Genomic DNA, 19620 nt, shown 5'->3' on the forward strand with positions numbered 1-19620 from the left:
CAACTTATCAGGTCAATAAGCATTTATTAAACATGTACTATGTGTGGGACATTGTGTTAAGCAACAGGCATACAAAGAAAAGCAAAAAAAAGAAAAAGTTCCCTGCCCTCAAGGAATTCATAATATAATGGGGCGGGGGGAGCAACATGCAAACAACTATGTACCAACAAGATATATTCAGGATAAATTGGAGATAATCAAGAGAGGGAAGTTCCTAGTATTAATAAAGACCAGTAAAGTCTTCTTGCAGAAGGCAAGATTTTAGATGAGACTTGAAGGAAGCCAGTGAAACGAAGAGGCCACAGATGAGGGAGAGAATTCTAAGCATGGGGGACAGCCAAGGAAAATGCCTGGAGTCAGAAGATGGAGTATCTTATGAGAAGAATCACAAGAAGGCCAGTGTCACTGGTTCATAGAGTATGTGGAGGAGAGTAAAATGTAAGAAGACTGGAAAGAAAGGAAGGTGTTATGAAGAGCCAAATGCAGTTTATTGAATAGGTGAGTGAAATGATCAGACCTGCACTTCAGGAAAATCACTTCGGGAGTCAAGTAAAGAATGGACTGGAGTGGGACTTAGGCAAAGAGATGGACCAATAGTCTATTGCAATGGTCCTTATCAGGGAATCAACAGGCCTTGCCAATAGATTGAGTATGGAGGGTGAGAGAGGGCGAGGTGCAGAGGATGATACCTACATTGTGGGCCTGGGTTTCTGGGAGGATGACGGTAGCCTCAGCAGTGATGAGGAAGTTAGGAAGAGGGTAGGGTTTGGGGTAGAAGAAAATGAATTGTTTTGGAAATATTGAATTGAAGATGTCTATAGGACATCCAGTTTGCAGTGTCTAATAGGCAGTTGGAGATGTGAGACTGGAGAAAGAAAAAGGGTAGGGCTGGATAAGTAGATTCTGAGAATCATCAGCATAGAGACGACAACTGAATCCATATAAGCTAATCATATAACAATAGTATAGGAGGAGAGGAGCCCAAGACAGAGCCTTGGCGGACATCCATGGCTGGTATGCATAGCCTGGATGACTACCTAGCAAAGGAGATGGAGGAGTGGTCAAATTGATAGAAGGAGAACTAGGAGAAAACAGTGCTATGAAAATATAGAGTGAAGAGACTATAAAGAGAAAAGCATGGTCAACAGTGTAGAAGGTTACAGAGAGATCAAGAAAAATGAAGATTGAGGACAGAATGTTAGATTTAGCAATTAAGAGATCATTGGTAATTTCAGAGGAGGGATCCAGACTTCAGCGTTAAGAAGGGATGTGACCACTCTGGCTAACTCCCTTAACCTTCCAGTGTTCCATGCAGTTTTCTAAAGCTATAATTTATAGAACAGTGACAGTTGGCCTTGTCTACCATAAAGTGTTTTCTCACTGGGATTTCCCCAAACCCATGTTGAACATAGGTCCTGACCAAGATGGACAAACAGAGACTGTAGGCAGCATAAGAATAGTGGACAAAGAGACGGTCTTGGTGTCAAGAATATCTGGGCTCAAAGCCTGCATCTGACACCTATAGGCTGTGTGACCTGGGGCAAGTCACTAGACCTTCAATGTACTAGGCAATTCTATAAGAATTGAAATTGCGGAACAGTTCGGGATCTGCATCGGTAGTAATTCTAACAGAGTGTCCTATACCAGTGAAATCACAGGAGTGATCCAAAAATTAAATGCATGTATAAACATATGTAAGTATAATTATGAACAGAAATTCTACATTCTAAAGGAAGGTATACACAAATATAGTCAGTCCGAAAAGCTTGGTTAAAAGGTGTCTGATATACATTGAATTTTGAAGGATGGTAGATATTGAGACTTACCAGTTTAACCAGTAAGAATGATACTTGGATAGGTGGTGACTTCAGAATATGACCTGTAGATATCAATGTATTCAGGCAGTAAAGCAAACAAAATCAATCTCTGTCTCTCTCTCTGTCTCTCTCTGTCTCTCTCTGTCTCTGTCTCTCTGTCTCTGTCTCTGTCTCTCTCTCTCTCTCTCTCTCTCTCTCTCTCTCTCTCTCTCTCTCTCTCTCTCTTTTTCCCTCTGTCTTTCAAATTTGGAATGAATGAAAAAATTACTATTTCCAAGGTGGATTAGTTAATGTATAGTCAAGGAAGACTGTTATTTCTCTTCTCTCTGCCAGTTCTCCTCTTAATCTCACTAATCACCTACCTAAATGATCAATCAACAAAAATTTATGAAGTACCTCCTACTGTGTGCTAAGCATTGTAAAGCATTAGAGATTCAAATACCAAAGTAAAACAGCCCTTGCTCTCAAGGAGTTTATGTTCTTCTAGAAAGAAAACTGATAATGTTCCAATAGGATTTTCTGGATATTATGTGTAGTAACAAAGATAATAAATAATAAAAAGGAATATTAATTTACTGTCTCTCTCCTGAGCTCTAATCCCATATCATGAACGACCATTAAATATTTCAAACAGGATGTCCTATAACCATCTCAAACTCAATATGTCCAAAACTGAATTCATTATCTTTCTCCAAAACTCAGCCCTCTTCTGAACTTTCCTGTTATTGTCAAGAGTAGTACCATTCTTTGGATCACTCAAATTCTCACCCTTGATATCATCCTCAACTCCTCACTCTCCCCCATCCCAAATAGCTAATCAGTTGTCAAGCGCTGTCATTTCTCTAGTCATAATGTCTCTTACACATGTCCCATTCTCTCTATTCATATAGTCACCATCCTCATTCCTCTCATCATCTCTTGCCTGGACTATTGCGATAGCTTCCTAAATGCTCATCTTGCCTTAAGTCTCTCTCAATTACAATTCACCTTCCATACAATCATTTTCCTAAAATACAGTTCTGCCCGTCACACCCTGCCACTCAGTAAAAGCCAGTGCCTCCTCATGACTTTTAGGATCAAATATGACCTCATCTGTTTGGCATTTAAAGTTCTTCACAACCTGTTGCCTTCCCATCTCTCTAGTCTTCTTTCACATGACTCTCCTCCATACACCATATGGCTGATCCATACAGACTGACGTGCTGTTCCTCATGGTGTCTTTGTACTAGCTGTTTCCCATGCCTGGAATGCTCTCCCTCCTCACCTCCACCTCTTAAAATCCATTGCTTCCTGCAGGAGGCCTTTCTCAGTGCCCTCAATTGTTAGTGCTTTCCCCTCTAAGGTTATTGTGCACACATACATCTATATCTATCTATCAAGTATCTATCTATCTATCTATCTATCTATCTATCTATCTATCTATCTATCTATCTATCTATCTCTATATCTATCTATGTCTATCTATCTATATCTATCCATGTCTATCTATATCCATGTCTGTCTATCTACTTATATCTAAATCTATCTATATCTATTTATCTTTATCTGTCTATGTCCATGTCTATCTATCTATATCTACCTATGTCTATATCTATCTATATCTATTATATCCATACCTATTTATCTATATCCATATCTATCTGTCTATACACACACATATATATGTCTCCCTTCATTAACATATAAGCTCCTTGAAGGCAGGAACCATTCTTGTTCTTTCTTTGTATCTTTGTCGTTGTTTGTCCTTCATTCTGGAGGAGGACAGTGACATCAGGAAGGTGATGCCATAACTTGTAAGTGAATTGGATTTAAGTGAGGGAGGGCTGTGCAAAGCCAGCCTCGCTTTCTCCTCTGGAGCCATCTGGATCCAGTGGCAAGATATAGATCAGGTTGACTGGAGATGGCTCCCCGCCCCACTTTGTATCCTTAGCACTTAGCACAGTGTCTAACACATAGTAGATGCTTTATAAATAAACATTTATTAAACCGTTATAGCATTAGTAATTATAATACAACATATATACTTATTTGGGTTTTAAACATTTTTGTTGATAAATTTTCTTTTACTATAAATCCTTAATTTCCCTCCAAGCACAACCCCCTAAAACAGTCAAGAAAACAACATAAAAGAATAATAAATAATAACTGACAGAACACTTTGGTGGTTTTCATTAGAAGTATGTGTACTTTATGAAAATTTACTACCAATGTTTTTTAATACTTTTTATCCGATTTTTGTTGCTCTATAAAGTTGTCTTCATTTATATAGTTGTAGCAACTATATTTATTGTGCTTTGGGTATTACTTTGTTCATTCTGCCAATATTCTCTCTGTAGATCCTTTCTAAGCATTGGAAATTATTCAAACCTCACTCTCATTTAATGATGGAACTCATGCCATTAAATTGATGTCATTTCCTATAGCAAGGAAACATAATTTAAGACCTTAAACAACTTTCGGATTTGATAGAAGAAAGCTAGAGAATGTAATTCTATTTTTTGCCCTCTTCCTTTTAAAAATTCATATCAAAGGAACACAAATTCCTTTGCATATAACCACTGCTTTTGAAGTTGTATATATAGTAGGACAAAAACAGAAGTGGCAAAATACTTATCCTCTTGTTCTAGGGCTCCCCCTGGTCAGTTTTGTGAAGGACAATGAGAAGGCACTGTAGCCCATGTCGTTGTTGAGTCATTTCAGTCATGTCTGACTCTTTGTTACCCCATTTGGGGTTTTCATGGCAAAGATACTGGAGTGGTTTGCCATTTCCTTCTCCAGGAAGGAGGCAAAAAGGGTTAAGAGACTTGCCCAGGGTCACACAGCTAGTAAGTGCCTGAGGCCGGATTTGAACTACGAAAAGGAGTCTGCCTGATTCCAAGTCCAGTGTACCACCTACCTGCCCATTGAAGCCCAAACAGAGGACTATTCTAATTTCTAAGTACTGAAAGAGATATAGAAAAAGAAATTTAAAAATTTAGCAAGATCCCCCCCATTGGTAGAGGAATGACTGAACAAATTCTGATAATTGAATGTAATGAAATATTACTGCACTGTGACAAATGATGACTATTATGAATATAGAACACAGGAAGATTTGAAAGACGTGAAAACTACCTAGGGGATTAGTAGATTGCAATTTGAATGTGAATCACCAGTGTGACATGGCAGCCAAAAAAGCTAATGTGAGTTTCGTTGAGGGCAATAGCTTCTAAGAACAACAGGAGGATAAATATTTTGTGTTCCTTTGATAGGTCCATGTTAGACCTCGTCTAGAGCACTGTACTTAGTTGAAGTTATAGAAATCCCCTCCCCCTCCAGTTAATAACTTGTTTTTCTAAACGAACACCAGAATCTATCCTGGGCATCCTATTGTCCAGTACAAAATGTGAGCATCCCAAGCAACAAAGTAACTGCATCTCAGAGTTTATATAACCTTTCTCAGTTTTGTCATTTATAAAATTAGGGGTCTGGACTAGATAATCTCCAAGGTCCATAACTTTAATTTTATTATCTATGACTCATACTGAATCAGGATTCTGTTGTCATTAAAGCATAACTATCTGTTTGCCAAAGTTTACTTTTAGTAAATAATCTATTTCCCTCATTAATTCCAAAATTAGCTTTCAGATAATTTGTAGCTGGAACAATTTGGTGGTAAACTATTGATGATTTATTTATTTCCAGAAACAGAAATACATGGGTCAAAAGCAATGCCACAGCTTACATTTCTCATAATTCGTTTCTTGGATTTCTCTACAATTGTAAGGCGCCAGTCAAAGCACTAACCTGGCACACTCCTTATGTCTGCTATATACTGGTAAACCTCATTTTTTGCTTATTTGTTTTTTTTGTAGGGGAGAAGGGAAAGCAATTGGGGTTAAGTGACTTGCCCAAGGTCACACAGCTAGTAAGTGTGTCAAATGTCTGAGGCCAGATTTGAACTCAGGTCCTCCAGATTCCAGGGCTGGTGCTGTACTCACTGTGTCACCTAGCTGCCCCTTAAACCTCATTTTCCAAATGAAGAGGCTATATCCTGTCCCACATTATCACCTGTACTCTGGGCACATATCTGACATGACTGTTAGTTAATGACATTTGGTACTACTTGGGATTACTTTGGTCACCCTGCATCTTGATTTATGCAGTGTTCCACATTAATAGCCACCCTAGGGTGTTCTGATTCAGATGGAACAAAACCCCATTTTTCTTCAGTGTCTTTGCCTCTACTTTTTAACTATATGGCATTGGTATTTTTTGGTTTTAGTTTTGGGGTGTTTTTTTGAAGGGGGGAGGCGAGGCGATCAGGGTTAAGTGATTTGCCCAAGGTCACACAGCTAGTAAGTGTCAAGTTTCTGAGGCCAGATTTGAACTCACATCCTCCTAATTCCACATACCTGCCCCAGTGGTATTTTTTAACAGTATTTTATTTTTTCAAATTATATGTAAAGACAATTTTTAGTATTCATTTTTACAAGAGTTTGAGTTCCAAATTTTTCTCCTCCCTCCTCTCCCCTGTTCCTAACATGGTAAGCAATTTGATATGTCATATACATGCAATCATGTAAAACATATTTCTGTATTAGTCACAGTTGTGACAGAAAAAAAAAAACAGACCAAAAGGAAAAAAAACACAAAAAAAAAGTGAAAAAAGTATGCTTCAATCTGCATCGAGTCCATCAGTTCTTTATCTGGATGTGGATAGCATTTTCCATCGTGAGTCCTTTGTAATTGCCTTGGACATTGATTATGTTGCTACAAAGAGTTAAGATATTCGTAGTTGATTGTAACACAATGTTGCTATTACTAGGTACAATGTTTTCCTGGTTCTGCTCATTTCATTTTGCATCAGTTCATAAAAGTCTTTCCAGGTTTTTCTGAAATCTGCCTGGCAATGGTATTATTGCTTTGGGCTTATTAATTGTAAACATCTTGTATAATTACATATATCTTTAAAATATAGTTGATAGTGTTTTGTGATTGATATTTAGACTTGAGTCATCCACTAAAGGAGGACAAATCTACTAGGGTTAACATTTGAATAGTTTATTTTCATAGAATTATTAAAGAACTGAAAAGAGAGATCTAATCCAGCCCTTTCATTTTCATCATGGAAGTTTTGAGAAGCATGATTTTTTTTTAGAAGTTCTGGGCACCATAGCTTATGGATACTGAGAAGCTAAAGAGTGTTCAAAGGCAGGCAACCCTATTAGTGAATTGCCCTGAGTCCTTGCCTTATAATGATCTGTTGAATGTTTAATTTGGAGAAGGGAAGACTCAAGGTGGGGGTGGTGAAGAGAAATGATAGCTGTCTTCAAGAATTTGAAGGGTTATCATGGAATAGGGATTAGACTTCTGTTTGGCCTGAAAAGGTAGCATCAGGAGCAATGGGTAGAAATTACAGAAGCCCGTTTAAGCTTGGTGTTTAAAAACAAAAAACTCCCCAACAATTAAAGCTGTCTAAAGAGTGGAATAGGCTGCCCTGGGAAATGGTGGTTTCCTCTTCTTTGGAGATCTTCAAACAAAAGTTGGAAGACCATTTGTCAGGCACATTACTGTGGGGCTTCCTTTTATGTTGAACCAATCTTTCCCAATTCAAATCCTATTGGTCTGTGACTTCCATGAACTAAATGAACTACACTGGACTAAGTGAATTCAACATAACTAGGAAACCAATATGCACAATGACCAAAACTACAGTAATGTAAATGTTGAACAAAATAATCAAAACTGAATGCTGAGAAAGCATAATGACCAAGCTTGGCCCCAAAGTAGAGACATTAAAGGTACCTTCCCCTGCTTTTTTGCAGATATGGGTGGCTATCAATGGAAAACACTGCATATAATATCAGACTAAAAAGAAAAAAAACAATGACATTATGCCTGACTTGACTCTCTAATTCTTCTGATTTTACTTCACATTGGCGTGGATATGGTGAAAATCCCCAACAGTTTTTTGGAGTCCCTATATGGGTATTTTTAAATATTCTTAAACTACCTGAACAATTTCTGATATAAATGAAAAATTTCAGGAAAGAAAAAGAATATCCCTCTTGGGACAGATGATACGCACTCAGAGGTAGAAATAGAAGACTTTTAAAAGGCACTTTTCTTTTACAGATTGAATATTTTTTTTACCTTTAACTCATAATGACCCAAACAGAATTTCATAAGTTTATTTATCTAGCTCATATTAAAAATGAAAATTGCATTTTTCAATTTGCATTCATAAATTACCTTTCATGCCCCTGAGGCAAATGAAATTATTTCTTGATAACTACCCCTAGCATTTAAAGTTAAAAGATGGAAAGTTTCATTTTATTTTTCTCTTCATAAATGTTTCTACATCATCCTCTTTGGACTTAATAATTATCTACCTGGGACACAGCATCAAGATCTAGAATCAGCAAGAGCTAGTAGTGGTGAGGAATAAAAGTTAGGGGTTTTTTTCTACTAATTTTCAAAGCAGAAGCTTCAGTTACTGCTAGGGAAGGGAGATTTAAGGTTGACCACTCTTGCATACTACATTCCCAAATTATATACTGGGTTAGGAAATAAATGGATTGTTCATAATTTTATTATCACTTTTCTAAGGGCCTATAATGACTCAGGAATGGATTATGTCTGCTGGGGAGGCACTTGGTGACAAGGCAACATCTGTGAAAGACAAAGAAAACATTTTTATGGCTTTTTAAATGCATTTTTTCTAAGCAAAAAAAAAAAGATGAACAGCTGTGTCTAAATGGGCAGAAGGCATCTGTTTCTATCTTGACATCACTGAGGAAAAGCAAACTAGGCTTGAGGATTACTTAATTGCTTCATTTAAGGCAAAGCGAGTCATTGTGATTCAGCCTGGCTTGAAAAATATATTAAAAATTAATTGTAAAACTCTAAAAATACTATTCGCTTTTCTTATCTCAACGTCATTGTCCAATCACTCCAGTTGCTTTCTCACTCATGATTTCTTTAAATCTTTTCAAACCAAGAGTTGCCTTTTCAAAATCCATGGACTTTGTACTTCATAAACATCACATTGACAAAGTTGACAAAAGAAGAAAATGACACATTGGGAAGGCTGTGGGAAAAGAGGGACATTGATACACTGTTGATGGCGCTGTAAATTGATTGAGCCATTCTGGAAAGCAATTTGGAGCTATGCCCCTCAAAATTACTAAATTGTGCATAATATTTGACAGAACTATACCACCACTAAGCCCATACCCCAAAAAGATCAAAGAAAGATGAAGAGGAAAAATGTGAACAATATGTAATATATAATACATAATATACACATGCATACATACATACACACACATAGATAAATCACTGAAAAATCGTGGGCAGCCCATCAGTTGGGGGAATAGCTAAACAAATGATGGCCTATGGATGTAATGGAATACTATTGGATGACTCCAGGCCATTTTCACTGGCAAACACCATGCCCTCCTCTCCAACATCTGTTTCCCTGCCTTCCTTCGAGTCTCAGCTAAAATCACACCTTCTACAGGAAACCTTTCTGTATACCCTTTAATTCTAGTGTCTTCCCTGTCGACTATTCTCAATTTATACTATATATTGTTTGTACAGTTTGCATGTTGTCTTTCCATAGGACTGTGAGCTCCTTGTGAACAGAGACTTTTCCATTTCCAACACTTAGAACATAATAGGCACTTAAATGTTTATTGTGCTATCAAGAAATGGTGAAAGAGATGGTTTCAGAGAAACCTGGGAAGACTTAGATGAACTGATGAGTAAATACAGCATTGTAAAAAAGGGCAATTTAGAAAGGCTTAAGAATTCTCTGACCAGCCGTTAGGCTGTGATCTTGAGGGCAAGTATTGTTTTTGCCTTTGTAACACAGTGTAGTTGCTATGTAGCACATAATAGAGGATTAACAAATGCTTCTTGACTTGGCCAATGCAATGATAAAGCCTGCTAACCACTTCGTGACAGGAGGTAGATGGATGATACAGAATGTGTGTGTAGATCACTTTTGGCCAACATGGGATTGTTCTGCATATCTTTTACAAGGCTCCCCGCCCCCCGCCCCCTGCCTCCCACCCCCAAGGTGGTGGTAGGGAGAGATAATAAATGCTTTATCATAGGGGCAGCTAGATTTCATGGGCTACCACAAAACACCGGGCCTGGACTCTGAAGATCTGTGAAGCTGGGCAAGTTAGTCTGTTTCTTCAACTGTAAAATGAGGATAATAGTACCTTCCTCCCAGGTTTGTTGTGAATGTTGTAAAGTGCTTAGCATAGTGCCTGGCATACAGTAGTAGCTATATAAATGTTATATTATTAAAAAATAAAATTACAACTTTTAAAAGCCCACAGATATCATCTTCATACATTTTCATGTTGATTTGGAGGTACAGAATGTGTGTGCACCTATGCAAATATATGTATGTAGCTTTAAAACTTTATTCTTCATTTGGTTGTCTATTAATATTCTGCCCTATCATCCCCAGCTTTAGATTTCACATAGCATTGTTTGAACTTCTCAGACACAGGATCACAAAACTGAGGAGTTGTAAGGGATCTCAGGAGGCATTTACTCTAACCCACACTCAAAAGAAGTCCATGGTATAACCAACTTAAGTGCTCATCCATCATCTGCTTAAAGAATTCTAGGAAAAGGGGCAGCTCATTGGCTTTTGGGGAGTTCTAATTGTTAGAAGGCAGCTAGGTGGCACAGTAGAATGAGTGCAGGGCCTGGATCAGGAAGACTCATTCTCCTGAGTTCAAATCCAGTCTCAGACACTTACTAGCTGGGTGACCCTGGGCAGGTCACTTAACCCTGTTTGCCTCAGTTTCCTCATCTGCAAAATGAGCTGGAGAAGGAAATGGCAAACCATTCCCATATCTTTGCCAAGAAAACCACAAAGGGGGTCATGAAAAATTGGACAGTACAGAAAAATGACTCAATAACATTTATTGGGGCAGCTAGGTAGCTGGGCCTGGAGTCAGGAACTCTTTTTCCCCCGAGTTCAAATCTGGCTTGACATTAGCTGTGTGACCCTGGACAAGTCACTTAGCCCAGTTTGTTTTAGTTTCCTCATCTGTAAAATGAGCTGGAGAAGGAAATGGCAAACCAGTCCAGTATCTTTGCCAGGAAAACCCCAAATGGGGTCATCAAGAGTCAGACACAACTGAAAACAACAGAAATTATTAGAAACTTTGTTCTGACAAATTTCAACTTGTTTCTTTGCATTAAGATAGGGTTGTTGTTGTTTTTTTTAATAGTTATTTGTGTCACACACCTCTACTAGCTCATAAGGCTCATTCAAGGCAGGAACTAGACCCTGGATATCCTTGGAAATCCCCTTATCTGGCAATTATTTGCACATGCCCAACATTTATCTACCAAAACGCTTAAGGAAAAAAATTGGTACTCAAAATTTCAAGTTTTTTGGAAGGCATTATTATATAGAAATGAGACAATCAAATAACCAAGCAGCCTACTATAAAAGATCATGCTTTTCTATGCCAAACCACTCTCACTAAAAGGGAGTGAAGAGTCATGCTTCTCCTGCGACATATTTGTAAATTTATTCCCACTTGGTGGTAACGGCATTATCTCCTATCCCTACTTTAGCCATACCCATAAAAGGGTGTGCTGCACTACGTAGGTATATGCTTAGGCAATAAAGTTTCCAAGATACCTGCCTCAAGGGACTCTATTGCCACTAAAATATCTCCAGGTCAATTGTTCATGTTGTTTACCTTCCCTACCCATAACACAACTTCACTGAACTTCAACTCCTACCCACTATAGTTTGACCAATGTAATCATGGTGCCCTTCCTTTGGTAAGACTGTATAACCCAGTGATCTGAGCCAACTTCCACTAGTAAGTACATTACAAAGAATGCTAGACTTGATTGTTCAGGAAACCAGGATTCAAGTTTCAACTCTTTACAGTACTAGTTGTATGACTAAGTCACTTAAAACCTCTGAGCTCTGGTTTCCTCCTATGTAAAATGAGACTAATTCCTGCCCTAACTACTTCAACTGGGCCACTGTGAGGAATATGCTTTGTAAACCTTAAAGTGCTACAGAAAGGTAAAGTAGTTACTACATCAGTTAACTGAGGATAATCTATAGTCTATACTTTAAACTCAGGATTAAGAATTTAAGTCTCATGGTCAGAAAATACAAATTAAAATCTCCATCTAAACAGAAATATGGAAGCAGTTAGTCATAACTAACTTCACTCTAGGTGAAATTAAGAAGTGGATGAAGTTTTCTCTTTAGTACCCACCCACAAGCCTCCCTCTCTGCATCATGCTTCTTTTCCTATCCCTTAATTCCTTCCCTAACTCCACAGTAGGTACAAGGTTTCTATAGCCTCTCTCTACACTCCTCTCAAATCTCTCCACAAAAAAGTCATGAGGGCAAATGATCTACAAAATAGAAGGATGGTGTTATATAAATTCAACTAGGCACTAACCTACTAGAAGGAATGTTTATTTTTGTACCTTCTACAACACCTTACACATATTAGACATTCAAAATGGTTGAAATAAGAAATCCAAAATAAAGTTTTCATCTATTCACATTAAATGACTTTAAAGTGCCTATTTTAATAGGCTAACGACATGAAAATTCGAATACATATGTGCACAGAAGCGCTATGAGAGTTCAAGAGGGGAAAATCACTCGCAACTTGAGAAATCTAATGGGTCAGGCTACCAAGGCCAAAGGCTTCATGGAAATAGCACCTGAACTTGGCCTTTAATGATGGGATTTCACCAGAAGGAAATATGGTTGAAGTATTACAGCAAAAGTGCAAAAGAAAGCATTAGGTTTAGAAAATATTTGCACACCCTAACAAGAAGTTATGAATGGATATGACCTAAATGTAAACAAAAGATCTACTTTTTACAACTATCAATGAGGGAAGAGTTCTTAACTAAAGAAGAGATGATCATGGAAGATGAAATGGACAAGTTTGAGTAGGACAGGTTGATTTGAATCTTAAGTTACAAAGTAGGGCTTTTTGGGGGGGGGGGCAGGCAGCAAAAGTAATGAAGAGACAGACAGTATCAATGAAAATTTAAAAATACACTCAAGAAACAGAAGTTCAGAAGGGGACACAATCAGAGCAGTTGCTACTATTGTGTTATATTTAATATATACTTAAAAATTACATAACAGAAGTTCACTTTCATTTACAATCACCTCTTCTGTTCTTTGTACACCAAAATGTTCATGTTTAAGTTCATATTTTAAAGTTAAAGGAAGTAGCTCAGTTTATGTGAGAAAACACTGGAAAAAGGTAGGAACCAAGATTGTAGAGGGCTTTTGAATTTATTTAGAAGGCAAGTCATTAAAGGTTTTCCAACAGGAGTGTCATGATTCTGTGATATCAAGGATGAAGACATTTTCATTAAATAAAATGCTATCTGATTTTTTGGAATTTTAACCAAAATCTATTTGGTGATAGCCAATGTACAACCCATAAGGTCTATTTTTCTCCTTGAAACAAGAAACCCAAGTCTGAAAGTTAATCATACGAGTAGCATAGTTTTGAGTTCAAAATACACATTCTTGGTCACTGACTTTCACGTTAACAGCAACTTACTTTTAGAAAAAACAGATCTGTCCTGTCTTACTAAATTGAGCAAATACATATTCTCAAAGGACCACAGTTTATACTTTTTAACAAAATCAGCAAAATCAAGTAAACAAAATGCTAGAATAGAATCAGGAAACACATCTGTGGAGAATCTAGTTAATGCTTCCTCCAGGCATTAAATAGGCACATACCAGGGACATTGCCATTCGTATTCCTTTAGGAAAAGATGCTTTATGATTTCGAGTGGTTAAAAATTACTTTCTTTTACTTTATATCTTAAAAATCTATCTTAAATTTATTCTACTGTTATTTTTTCCTCCAAAGAGCTCAAGATATTGTTCAATTTTTTTATTCTAAGATTTTCATATACAAAAAGTAAAAAAATAGAAGTGAGAAAGAAGCATGTAAGAGGTTGATGCTGTTAATTTTTATGCATGCAGGAACCATCAAACAAGTCCTAAGAAAATAAAAATGGTATAACAATTCCTTTTTTTTTAAGACTCTTAAGAACTTGGCATGATTCATTCTTTACATGTTTTATGCTATGATAAATTAGTGATAAAGAAAAAGAAATCAGATGGCAAAATTATATTCAATTTCTAGTCTCCTTTTCTTCTTCCCTTCTCTAATTTTATCTACACTTGCCTCAAATTCCCCAAAACATTTTGTTTTTCTTAATTCTTTTCCGAGATAAAAACAAGGTACAGTTATCTATGCTAATCTTGTCTGACAATGCTACTTATATCCCCACAATGGCTTTCTTATGTCCACAGGGAATAAGATATTTTAATAAACAAACTTCACACAACAAAAGTAGTACTTTTTAAAAAAGAATCATTCAATTCAATACAATATTGCAGCATATGGTTAAAGTTGAAGGCAGAGTTTTTCCATTTGTTTTCAAACAAGAGGGAGAATCTTTTCCCCCGCACACCATTAGAATATCATGAGTCTTTCTCTTAACATATTTGAGAAAAACTTGTATAGAATTTATAGCCACTGAAATAATTGCAAAAGTACAAGTCCTGTCTATACACCATTTATGAGGAGCTCTTTTCTAGCTTCTTCCAGGTCACCAACATTATGTGGACAAAATGGTCTACATTAGTCAATTAGAGAGATGGATGGAGATATCTCCAAACGTGTATAAGCATAAATTAATTCCTCCCTCTGTAATTTTACATTAGCACATTAATTTATTTTCCCTTCCTCTCTTTCCACCCCATCTTTTCTGTAGGACAGAAAACAGGACCTTTTTGTTTTTTATTCTCTGAGTACCAACAGGGATATTACATGGCATATGGGCACATCCCTGGCAGTTTTAAAGCACAGGCAGAAAAGAATGAATTAAATGCATTAATCAGTCAAGTAGCTTTGATTAAGTGCCTTGTAATGTACCAGGCACTGTGCTAAGCACTGGGAATACAAAGTAAGGCAAAAGAGAAAAGGGAGAAAGACAGGGAGACAGAAAAATAAAAGAACTCTATTTGTGGGGAAAAGGAGAATATTATCAATCATCTATTAGTGACAATAGTGCACTATTACCTGTAGAACACAAAAATTCAATGATAGCATTAGGAACCACTCATCACGAAGTAAATTATAGGCCTTGATTACAAAAAAAAGAAATGTCATTACTAAAATTGCTTTGCTTTACAGTATTTCATTTGGAATAATGATCAAACCTGTCTTCATTCAAATTAACTAACTTTTAAACTATGGGTTTTGGGGGGAATGGAGGGACATCTCACCCCCATGAAAGTGCTTATTATATGTCTATTCTAGTTAAGTTCTGAACACCAAAGATTTTTTAAGTTTGTCTGGAACGGGCAGGCAGTAAGATATAAAAGAACTCCTAACAGAAAAGTCACTGGCACAGAAAAGGTAAAGAAACAAAGAGACAAAGTGCTCCTCTACCCACGCAAGAAGGCAGGTTCATTCATTCAAGCACTTTCATTTACCTCCCCTCCCAAATGCGGTGGGGAGGGAGACAGTGGACCTTGAAAAGAACAGATCTACTCTTTCAGGTGGCCACTGGCAAAACTGTGACAATACCAAACACGTTCAGCCTAGTCTTACCTACTTGAGAAGTTAGCCATGCTTTTTTGTAGAAATCTCAAACTTCAATCATTCTAGCCTCTGCTCATTTCTAATTGTATTACTGATTATTATGAGAAGTAAATCCAGGGACCATTCCACTTTCTTAGACATCACATTTACTCATTTTCCAAACATAACAGAAATGGAAAAAATATCAGAACACAACAACAATCAGCTATTTCCACAATCTGTGTTCCTTCTGTGTGCAGTATTGCTTGAATCTATTAAAATAAACATGTCTTAATAATTTTATTCTCCCCCCCAAAAGAAAATCTACTAAAGTGGGATTCATTTACAAAGTGTGCAAGAATATAAATTTAATAATAAATTCTTTCCAGTGTTAATTATGCCACATTATATGAAACTACCTTCACAAACTCAGGAGACTAGAACAGGAATAAACATTCCTTGTAGAACAACTTGCTCACAAAAAAGCCTCAAAGTGCTGCCTCAGGAGATGAACTATTTATGATTGTGTGTTTTGGTAGGTTAGTGGCTGTTACTAGGAGGAGAAGGGGTGGAGGTGGGGGCGTTACATTCTTGTCCCATGCCCACAGACAAGTTTTATATAAAGCTTAAGGGAAAGCCAAAGCAAAAGTGACAAGCTCAACATGCTCCACTCAAACACTTCTAGGTAACCATTCTACAGCAGAATCAGCAGAGGCCATCATCCTTTCTTTTCAACAACAGCAAAATGCTGCTGTTTATTAGAAAGGGTTGAAAGAGGCAAAATATGTGGCAACAAACAGCAGCAGCAATTCAAGTAAAGTAAAATGTGAGTATTTTTAAAAACCCTCTTCTATGTGAAGACTTAAGGGTGAAGGGGGAAAATGACCTATATGGAGACTATTATAGAGTCAAAAGCTTATGCATGTTCACCAAATGTTAATTCACTTTACAGTCATTGACAAGACTACTGTACATATGTTTCTGCACCTGCACTTGTAAAAGCAGATAAAATATTTAATATGTAATTTACAATGTATTTTACCAGCTCAGCATACAGGATGAATATAGAATATATCAAAGTAGTTGACAGTTATGGGCTTTTGCTAACCCTGCAAAAATAGTACTTCAGGTATCTGCTAATAAAAAAAAAATCAATTTGCTGTTTAGAAGTGATACAATTCACAACCTACCACAAAATACAAAGGGCTGCAAAAATGTATACCATTCCAACAACAACATATATAAGTTATTAAATAATGATTTGATTTAAAAGAATATAAATGAAGCCTTTAAGTAGGTCTTTTCTACATGCATATTATTCCTCATTAAAGGAAAAAAATATGTAAAAAGGCCATTGGTAATTGCTTTGTTAACCGCTGTAGAAAACGCCAATTCTCTGGTCACACATTCCACTAGTTTAGCACTTAAGGTCTCTGCAGTGTTATAAATGTAAGTTTAAAATACTGTTAATTCTATAACTCCATTGGTAAAAGAATGTGACTTGGAATATGGCAGTCTTCATATTGGGGGCAATGATCCACAGTTTTGTTTTCTGTTTTTTTAGAATTTTCTTTAAGAGAATAGTTATCCAGAAGAACAACATCCTCCGCTGCTCTGTCCTTGTGGCTCATCATCGATGATCTGTACGCCCCGCCTGGCCGCTCCCTGCTGACTGGAACCGTTGCCTTTTGCTCTCTCATCCACTTGAGCTGTTTCAATCATTCCTGAGGAAAAAAAAGATACTTTTAAGAAGCTGGCTCCATATTTTCTGTAAGAAGCTTCAAAAGATATTTCTATGAGGTTAATACCCTATTATATTAGATCATTTTTTAAATGACTATTCAATTTAACTCAACCATTTATTAAAATGGCTATGTCGAAACGGTCCCAAACCAGAAAAACTTACATTTGGGAGGAATTTACAAATATGGCACCAAGACATAATAAAAATTAAATGTCTAATGTCTAGTTATAATGAGTTTTGTGTCTTTAGACTATCAACCAAGATCTATGTATGAGCATCATAGTCGCAAGACATTAAATGCTGGGGAAAAAAACATTTTGCTTTGAGGAAATGAAAGTGTATAATGTTGGTCTTTTAAAAATGCTATTCAGAAAAATTTAAGACTATAGTTAATGACGTAGGTGAACTTGCCATGACAGACTTCATGGATGGTGGTAGGAAAAATGGAGAAATAAGGCCATTGCAGAGACAGAGGGAACTCCTGATGAGGAAATTCCACCTACTAATACAAATCTCCATCTTACACTTTTAGAGATGCCTGGAATACTAAGAATTTTTTAAAATGTTATTAACTAAATGATATTTTTATTTTAAAGATCTGTTTTCTTTCTCTCTCACCTCTCCCCCACTGAGAAAACAAGAAAAACAAAACCTCTGTTACAAATACATACAGTCAAACAAAACAAATTTCTGCATTGGTGGGGCATTAAGAATTTAAGTGACTTGCCCAGGGTCACACAAGACAAAGCACGTGTTTCACAGGAAAGACCTGAACCCAAGTATACTGGGCTGTGAAGATGACTACCCAATTACTCTGTGTTTCTTCAACTGCTTTATAAAAATATTTTGTCTCAAATCAAAACTATCTCATATTATACAAAATAAAGGAAAAACCCATGGAGCACAACAGCTATTCATCTCACTTCATAAGAGGGAAACACACACAAAAGATTAGAGCTGAATAAGCTTATGAAAAATAAAAATTGGGGAAAGCATTCCTTAATGAATACTGTTTAATATTATAAACTTAAGACACTAAAAAAAATTCATCCTGCTTTACAAGTAACAATTATTTGATAATAAATCAAATTAGAATATAAAATATCCATAACTTGCTATCTAACTACCTCCAGTTTCCTCATCAACTTTACTTGTCCCTTTTGTGCCTGGAGATTTCTTTTATAAGGTTTTAATTAGTACATACTTTCTTCTTACTCTATTTTTATGCTTCCTATCATTTCACAAAGGTCTTTCACGACTTCTTTTTTATTTCTCCTACTTAGGAACAGTAAATGAACCTGTAATTTCATCCACATAGGGAACTTCATGATAAGGAAACTCCTTCTGCCAATACAGGTAAGCACCAATAGTCTTAATCAGTTGCCAGGACATCAGGAGGTGGAGTAACTTGCCTACACAGCTACAGTCAGTATGTGTAAGAAATTAGGTCTTCCTGGCTCAAGGCCAACTCTCTTTACCCACTATGCCCTGACTCTTACTCTCCCTACTTACCTATCTTAAATGCATTATAATAGTCCATTACATTTGTAAACCACAATTTCTTCAACCAGTACCTTATTGTTGGACAGTTAGGTTATTTCCAGTTTTATAATTACAAAGAAGTGCTGCTATAAATATCCAACCAAATATCTTTCTGATAATGCTCTGGGCAAATTCCTAAGAACTTGTTGTGTCAAGGGTATGATTATTATTTAACCTTTGTAGTGAACTGACAGATTACATGGGGGAAAAAAATCAAACCACAAAAAAATCCCTGTTGGATCATGAACTTCACTAAGCTTTTTTTTTTTTTAATAAGAAAATTTAAAAAAATTGGAATGATAAATTTATCTCAAGTATGAAAATTAGATAATTTTTTAACAGAAGAAATTATCATGGAAAAGGTAAATTGATGCAATTAAATAAACAAGTTCTACATAATAAAAACAACATTATCAAGATAAAGAGAATAATATAGGGGAAAATATGTGTGGCAAACATAAGCAGAAAATTTAAAATGTGTAAAGGCATCCAAATACCACACTCCCTTTTCCTTTCAAAGGGAAGCGAAGCCTCAGATGAGAGCGTAGATATTAAACTTCTTTATAATAGAAGCACTACAATATAAAGTGAGACTGCCTGTCATTTCCCCAATCATAGAGGAATATTGTTAATAGTAAGAGTAACTCATTTCTAAACATAAATCGGAATGCACTTACTTTTACAAAGGTCAAGAAAAAGTTCCTCAATTCCTTTGTTTTGTTTGGCTGAAGTATGATAATGCTTTGCTCCCACTGATTCTGCATACCTAGAAAAAAAGGAGCTAAATTATGAGATGCCAAAAATTTAAAAAGCCAAAAAAGTCCATGACTTATGTGGTGTTCAACTTAGTCCATACTTATTTTGAGCTGTCTTAATATACTCCAAAATAATA

At 36.4% G+C, this 19620-nt stretch overlaps 1 protein-coding gene across 1 annotated transcript in view; it reads right to left on the bottom strand.

The window, feature by feature from the left end:
* Positions 1-12919: 12919 nt before the first annotated feature.
* Positions 12920-19620, bottom strand: part of RAB21 (RAB21, member RAS oncogene family) — a 34337-nt gene continuing 27636 nt past the window's right edge. The window contains exons 6-7 of the mRNA XM_036759466.1: positions 19406-19494; positions 12920-17166 (exon numbers count right to left, since the gene is read on the bottom strand). Coding sequence (XP_036615361.1) covers positions 17027-17166; positions 19406-19494 — 229 coding nt within the window. The 3' untranslated portion in view covers positions 12920-17026. The remainder of the gene's footprint in view (positions 17167-19405; positions 19495-19620) is intronic.

Source organism: Trichosurus vulpecula, chromosome 5 (genome assembly GCF_011100635.1).
Source record: "Trichosurus vulpecula isolate mTriVul1 chromosome 5, mTriVul1.pri, whole genome shotgun sequence".
Taxonomy (NCBI): domain Eukaryota; kingdom Metazoa; phylum Chordata; class Mammalia; order Diprotodontia; family Phalangeridae; genus Trichosurus; species Trichosurus vulpecula.